The 8195-nt window shown below is 32.2% G+C and overlaps 1 protein-coding gene across 2 annotated transcripts; it reads left to right on the top strand.

Moving 5' to 3' along the window:
* The first annotated feature begins 996 nt into the window (after nucleotides 1–996).
* LOC123206310 (probable ribose-5-phosphate isomerase 4, chloroplastic) lies at nucleotides 997–4571 on the top strand. 2 transcript variants are annotated; one of them, XM_044623474.1, is made up of 9 exons: nucleotides 997–1243; nucleotides 1676–1803; nucleotides 2359–2473; nucleotides 2763–2867; nucleotides 2978–3073; nucleotides 3160–3216; nucleotides 4009–4126; nucleotides 4214–4280; nucleotides 4383–4571. In XM_044623474.1, exons 1-9 carry the CDS (start codon nucleotides 1049–1051, stop codon nucleotides 4459–4461), a joined length of 960 nt encoding a protein of 319 aa, XP_044479409.1. In that variant the 5' UTR covers nucleotides 997–1048; the 3' UTR covers nucleotides 4462–4571. The 2 variants fall into 2 exon arrangements, with proteins under 2 accessions (XP_044479409.1, XP_044479410.1); XM_044623475.1 differs by having other exon boundaries at nucleotides 998–1243; nucleotides 2359–2428.
* Nucleotides 4572–8195: the final 3624 nt, after the last annotated feature.

Raw genomic sequence — 8195 nt, forward strand, 5'->3', positions numbered from 1 at the left:
GTCAAACTCATAGGTTGTTTAGATTATACTCAAGCTTCAAAATCAGATTCATTGGCATGTTTGACATAACCCACTATATAGCGAGCCAAAAAAATAAAAAAAATAAAAAAATTATAAATTCTAAGTTATTAATTATTAAATTTGAAAAAATTATAATTTTCAATTCTTAAGTTGTAGTGTGATGAAAAATGATAAAATTAGACTCATTTGTTAGAAATGACTTGAGTTTTTAAAATTAATCTCATCGGTATAATTAAAAACTTAAATTTGATTGAAACTTAATACTTGCTTAAGTGTATCTTTTCAATATAGGACATTGGTAAGATTAATCATAAAAACTTAACTCATCTAATATAAACAAGTTTATCTTTTTTCCAATTATAATTCAATTTTCTAATATGTAGTAATATTCACTTAAAAAACATTTTATTGTTAAATTAACAATCGACATACCCAAAGTTTACAAGATGCGCTATTATAACATGATTTGTTATAGTGCAAGTTGTGTCACGGGCTTTCATTTGTTAGTGGGTTGGTTCGACTCATAAAACTTGTATTATTATAATAGATTTTGATCCGAACTGGTTAGACCTGATCTATTGATATGTTTATTTGATGTAAATTAAATTATAATTGTATGTTGTGTTATAATATTAATGGGCATTTGTCGTTGTCATTTCAGAAATTTTAGTTAATGGGATAAAATATTAAGCTAATTAAATTTATAATAACTTAATTTGAATACAAGAGTTTGACTTTGGTTTTACTGTATATCTCACTCATGTTATTGCTCAACTTGTTGGTATTACTATTTATTAGTTTAAACTCAATGATATAGATTCAAATTAAATTTAAATTTAATTCGATTTGAATCTATTAATAAGAGAAAAAAAACCATAATCAACGAAAATAATCCCTCCATTCGAAGTTGACAGCCTATTAGATTCGGGTGCCCTCATCAATGATTTAAACCTCAACGATCCGAGAAGATCGAATTTTCGGGTCAACCCGGTGGGTACTTTCTGAAAATAATTGAGACCAGAAGAATATGATAACAAAGAGCAAGAAGAAAAGCAAAATAGCATTAATGTGGACCTCCATTTCAGCAATTCAAAACCCTTCTTTCATAGCTTTCAAGAATGTCAATGACAGAAGACTCTTCAGAGCAATTACTCGAGCAAGCGGTAGCAGTGGCACCGTTTCTGGTGGCTCATCGGTTCTCCTCCGTGCAGCCAAGCACACTGTAAGAACCATCCATTTCCCACTTCAAGGTTTTTTTTTTTTTTTTGCGTAGAAATTATTATAGTACTACTTGTGTAACTGGGTTCGTTTCATTTTGAAAATTATAATATTATTTGCCATTCTTTTCTTTGTTTAATTATTTTTATTCATCAGATAATGTTGTTGTGGTTGTTTTGAAGTTAATCTATAATGGGAAAGTAGCAAATTTACCTTAATAATAGTTCTTATATTATGTAGAAATCTCTGACATAGTCGATTAAAAGTACCCCTGGAATGATAGTTCTTAATAGTTGTTGTGCCTCCAATGACATTGATTCTTCAAATTGAGATCAGCCATGGTTTTGTCTTCTTTTACTATTAAATTATACTTTTGATTTGTGGGTTATTAAAGTTTTCTTGTTGCTTGACTTTGAACTGGCTTTGTGTTGATTAGGTGGATACGTACATAAAAAGTGGCATGGTTGTTGGTTTAGGGTCTGGTCAAGCTTCTGGTCTGGCCATACAGTATTTGGGTCGGCAGCTTCGTGCAGGTGCTTTGAAGGATGTAGTAGGAATACCCACGTGAGTGTTTATGTTATTTTTCAATTATGATTGACCCCATTGTGGAATGCAGCTGCTTGTTTGTGGCTACTTTATGCAAATGAAACAACCTATCAAACCATGTTATCTGTAAAATCCCTTGAGGTTGTTTAAGCATCATTTTGTAAACAATCCAAATATATTTCATTGTTTTATATTGACATTTGTGAGAACATGCATCTGCTTGTAAGTTTTAAAGAGAATAATGCTACATTTACAGAGTTTGTAGCCCACCTTTAGTGCAAAATAATGTGGCAAATGATGTGATAATTTTAATAAGTGCCATGTCTCTTGGTATACAAATTTTGTAGGTAGTATAATATATTCAATTTATAGCTTTTGTATATAATTTAAAAATTTAGTTTAATTTTTCAAAACAATAATTGTATTGTTTTCTTTTTTTTGAGACATTATCCAAATTATATAGAGAAATTCTGTATAATTCCCAGGTTTTTGGAAACTGCATTAGCATCATGAATCAAATACTTATTTAATCCTTTGTTTTTAAAACATGTAACTTGCTTTGGTCTTGTGCAGGTCTATAACAAGTGCTACTGAAGCAGCAACAGCAGGCATTCCATTGGATCAATATCAAGATTCTTCTCAAGTGTGCACAGATTCTAATCACCTATTATATTTCCTTCTTACTCGGGTTTGTGAGTATTATGTGATTAAATGGCTCTTGCCATTTTCACTTTAAAAAACTCAATTAGCTACCTTTCCAAAGCTTTTTCTCTTTATTATACCAGTGCACAGCTCTGGTCTCAGATTTTGTTGTTGTTTCTTCTTGTGTAAAATTTGACTTTCAAAATAGTTCTCTATGGAAGTGAGCTTGAATTTTTGCTTAAATTTATCCATTAATTTTTAGACAATTTTATATTATATTGTTAATTGAAATTTAAATTTTAGTATAATATCACTTTTAAGCTTATATTTTGTAGATTGATTTTGCATTTGATGATGCTGATATTATAGAAGAGGGAACACTTGTTGCTGTCATTGGGCGTCAGGGGTCTCGAGGGGATGAATCCATACTTGAAGAGAAGGTGACCGTGTAGTGTTTTTATTGTGATGAATTAAATTTGTATGCATTTATACCAGAAGATTACTTCTTAGGGCAAAGCTGACTGCTTAATTTCTTTTTACTTGCTTACAGTCTATACTGAATGCAGCTGATAAACTCGTGTTCATTGTACCAGAAAACCAGTTTAAAGGTGGTCTAGAGGGTTCTATTCCAGTTCTAGTTCAACCTGTAAGGAATATATTATCAAATATACCAAGCATTAATTTGCAGATTAACTGAAGGATCCCAATTAATATAAAAAACGTGCATTTCAGCTCAATTGGATGGACACTGCTGAAGAGATTGATGATATGTTTTTAGGTGATGCAGAGGTATGGTCTTTTACAAATACATCAGGAAGTCATTGAACTTGGATGTGAATATCATAACTTGAAATTGTAAAATTAAATCACTTAAACATTTAAGGCTAAGATCCCACGTAATTTCCCACACCACTAAGCAATAATTGCTTACCACATTACTTGTCACTTGAAAAGGGTCAAATTGTGCTTGAAGAGTGTGTGTGTGTGAAGTTGGTCACATGATTCTGTGATGTCATTGATTAAATATCAGTTTTGCTTTGTGGAGGGACATCACTGTCCATTAGTTATCTGCTTTAGAAAATTGGGATTGTTACTTTCTTTTCATACAGTGTGTTCTCTTTTCGTTTCAGAAATCAGTTTAACTTTGAAGTAGAAGTAAAAACTGGCGTGTTTGGTTAGCCTTTGTCCAAGGAGCTATGTAATTTTGCTTGCTTAATGATCAATGCTGTAATAGAAGACATGGTTAATTTCATTTTCTTCTCTATGAGATTCCTGAGTATTAAAACTCATCTGCTTATTAAGAAACTATATTTACAAAATTATGAAGAAACCTCTGAGGAGTATTTAATACTTTCTAAACAAACCAGATGATTTCAATACTAAACAATCTCAAAGTGGGGAAAATGAAATAAATCCCAGATCCCATAACGAAACATCTTTTACTAATGTCTGTGGCAGTTGCTAATGCCATATAGGTTTTTGTTCATTCATCAGACTAAAGGAACTACTACATGGTACTACAACAGAAAAATATATTGCATATTCTAATGATTGTTCTGCTTCGTTGCTTGGTAACTCAAGGTTTGGAGGAGACCATCTATAGGGCATGCAGGTCCTTTAGGCGGGGACTTCCCGTTGATCACGAAAGAAGGTCATAATGTTCTTGACGTCATCTTCACATCTCCAATACAGAGCCTTGGTAGGCACTGTGATCATATCTGTCGCATGGCTTGCATTGATGATTTTAAGATACTTTCTTGCTTAACCCTTGCTATGTTTATTGCAGCTGAAGTAGCTGAAAGCCTTGATAAAGTTGACGGGGTTGTGGATCATGGCATCATTTCCAAGTCCCAGTTAGTATCCACATCTCTTCTGTACCTTGCATACGTTTCTTTTTTTGCAAATAATTCTGTATCATGATTCTAATTTCTAGTCCTTCCGTTAATGAACTACAGGTGTACAGTGGTGATTGCTTCTGAAAGAGGGTTGTCCATTGTCGATGGTTTTCCAGCAAATGTCGTGGAGGGGCCTTGAATGATGGCACCTTTGCAATGTATGTGGCCACTGTGACTCTATGGTATTGTTCTTGCACATAAACATTTTGTAAAGATTAGTAATGAGTTAAAAAGAATTTGTATCCTCTACATCCGAGTTTTGACTAAATAATGCTATTTGCACAAACAAATATTAACTTTTTTATACAAACTGATGAGTTAATATGTGATTAGATGATGTGATTGTTTACTTTTTTTTCTTATTTCAAAATCATCTAATTACATATTATTACATCAATTTGTATGAATAAATTAGTATACTTATTTGTATTATAGAATATGAAAGGGGAATCTAATGTAAATACCATAAATGAGGTTTGATCATATTCATGGGGATTTCGTAAATTTTTCATTCCATAAATAGAAAATTCGAAACAATTGGGATTTTTTTTTTAGATTGGATGCAATTACTAATTCATGATTTGACATTACAAAATGATAACTTCATTCTTGATCTTACGAAAATTTATGTTCAACTCTATATATTCCTCTATCCATTGAGTACATTGAATTTAGGCCATATATTTTATGTTAATTATATCTTAGAGATAATTTAAGTGTCAAAATATGTGCACCCAAACAATAACAAAGAGGGTATAGATTGAAAATTTGTGGACAATATATTAAGATTAAATTTCTAATTTATTTGTACAATTATTTTATCCTAAAAATTCTACACGTTTGACAAACAATATATTTTACTTTAAAATCATCAAAGCAGCCTTTAAAGTTATCGTGGATTATGATTTTTTTGTATTTTCTAACCATTAATTGGGAAATCAAATAGAAGATAAGGATATGGATTGCAGCAAAGACTCATACCCAACGGCCAAATGACTGTTTAGCATCAAGGTTTGATAAAATGACAATTCTCACCTCCCAACTTTTTTTATATTCCCAAAATCTCTTTTAAAATTTCTTTAATTTATACCCTTAATTTTTTTAAAATTAAGTTTGTTCTTCAAGCTTTTGAAAAGGGAAAATTTAAAAAAAAAGGAAAAGAATATTTTCATTAACACGCAAGGTTTGATGAAATGACAAAACTCATCCCAAGCCTTTTTGTACTACAAAAAACTCTTTAAAAAATTTGTTAATACTCTTAATATTTCTAAAAACTATAATTTATCCCTCAAACTTAAAAAAAAAAGCCAAAAAAATAAGAGGAAAAGAAATGGTATATAACAAGAAAAATTTTAAATTATATAAATCTATGTAAAATAATTTTTTTATTTTTTCACTTAAAGTAAGTGATTGCCGAAAATATATCATATGTGGTAATATGACTATTTGAAACTTGTGAAAATTTATCATTTCAACACACCTTAAAGAAAATAGCCTTTTGACCATACCTAATACCTAAATTCAATTTGACACATTTATTTATTTTTGTTCATTTATGATTTGAAACCTAACTCACTTGTCTATTTAATTTGAATCTTGATTATCTTCTGTGTTGTCATAGCGATGGTGATAGTTTTGGAGGAATTATGGCAACATTAAATGTCAAGGCTATCTAAGTTCAAATCTAATCTTTGTTAGTGTCGAGAAGCCAATTGGGCTTTTAGAGAATTCATTTCTTGTTGTCGGTAGTGAAAAGGAAGACTTTGGTCAATGCAAATCATGATGTCTGTATGGACTTGCTGAATCTTGAGGCGTAAAGCATCTATGGGTTTCATCATCAAATGAGTCTAAGAATCAAGTTTCTTTTCTATGCGCTGAGTAGTACTGTGTAGGGATTGAAGGACTTGATTCTAAGCTAAAGCATTCTGTGATTGCTAATTGAGAACAAATTCGATAGGGCTAATTTTTTCAGGAGTGCCATCAAGTTTGATGGTTTGTGGATCTTTAATTTTCTAGACGTGGGTTGTGCATTGAACTGGATTTGTAGTCTACTCCAAAGGAGGGAAATCAATAGGTTGAAACATCATAAAATCCGGAGCAACAGACATCGAAATAGAAGCCTTTTTTGGTTTCTAGCACCATTGAACTTTGGGCTTTCATCTTGGCACTTTTAAGGTAGCAAGTGACTTTGGAGAAGGAGGTGGAGAATGGTTAGAATCAGAAGAATTGTTGTCATCCCATCCAGTAGGAGGGATATAATATGAAGTATCTGCAAAAGGATTGCCTTTGCCATAATAAACAACATACTCAAAGCAACTAGAAGGTTCTCCAAGAAAATCATATCCAAGAACACCAGTTTTATACCTTTGCCAGAATAAACGTTGAGTATTTATTTTCTTTGAGCAAGGTGGTTGTGACTTTTATCGAGCTAACTTTTGGCAATTTTGAGCTAAAAAAGAATTAGCTTGTTTTATGCAGACAACACACTGACAATTTGAATTGGCTATATCATGAGGTTGGAGAAGATAAATAGGTTTATCTTGAGGAGTAAAACCATAAATTTCATCTTGTGGCTCCTTTATATATGAAAACTGAGTAGGAAAACACAATAGGGGCTTTCCTGTTGATGAAGATGAGGCTGAATCAGAAGAGATTAAGAATCGTCCATTTGTAGAATGAGTGAACTGAGGATCTGTATACTGGAGGGGAGTAACTTCAGCAGTAGAGGTTTGAAGCTGTTCTTTAGGCATTTGCTTTGGGACTAGTCTACAATATGGTTTCTTGTCAGTATTGACGGTAAGGAAAATGGCATCATAGGTATTTTTAGGAGTAGTAATATCAAGAAAATGATTCTGCATGTGATAAGCAATCTGATAGTGTATTATTGCCATAAGAGTCTATCCTTGAGAAACTGCACCAGTAACCTAAACTTGAAACTTGAGAGCATGACATAATAATGGATCATGAAGAGACATATAAAAATTTGGAAACAAAGTCACCATAACAGTGCCAACATTGAGAGTATTTTGGACAGTGCCAAGATTAGCATGTCCAAAGTTAGAAAATCTTGTATCCAAAAGAGTGATTCGAGAGGTAATTGGAAGACCTTTTTGACCATGAAAAGTTAGAGCAAATCGGATAACACCAAAATGAAGGTGGGTGTATCCTTTAGAGATCCATTCTTGTGTGAAATGAGTAAGATATTCTAGGGTGACATACTATTCTACAGTAGTTGTAGACAATTGGTAACTATTGAAAGAAGTGCTTTGGACATACTCCTTAATTTTTACTATAGAAAGATTTATAAGAGTGTTAATCGTTTTGCGGAAAAAGGTTAAATGCTTTAAAAAATTGTGATAAGGATTAAGAAAAGTAAGGTTGGTGGTAAGAAGACGAGATTCATTGTCGAGATATTTGATCTCATACAAACTATCCATCTTATAAGAAAAATGTTTAAAAAGAGATGCAATAGTAGGGGTAGACAAAATATGAGTTTCACTTTGAGGAGTGGGTGTTGTATAAGCCATGGTAAGGATTTGCTGAGTTAGGGCAAAAATCTTAATATCAAAAGGTAAAACTCTCAAAGTGTTATGGCTTTGATACCATGGATAGGGTTGGGAGGCTAAAGTTCTTATGGTCTCAAACCTAATCCAAATATGTCGAGGAGGATGGTAATGAAACAAGTAACTAGAAATCCCAAACTATGACCCAGGTTAGCCAAACTCACAAACAGACAGAGAAAGGTCCTTTTATGGGAATTAGGTACACTCAACTTAAACTCAACCTAACCTTTTATGGACTTGTGTTTGGACTACTCTGTTTTAAGGAATAACCAACAAAACAAGTTCTAATGTACAAGATCCTTTTTAAAGG

The sequence above is a fragment of the Mangifera indica genome, unplaced genomic scaffold (genome assembly GCF_011075055.1).
Source record: "Mangifera indica cultivar Alphonso unplaced genomic scaffold, CATAS_Mindica_2.1 Un_0032, whole genome shotgun sequence".
Classification (NCBI taxonomy): domain Eukaryota; kingdom Viridiplantae; phylum Streptophyta; class Magnoliopsida; order Sapindales; family Anacardiaceae; genus Mangifera; species Mangifera indica.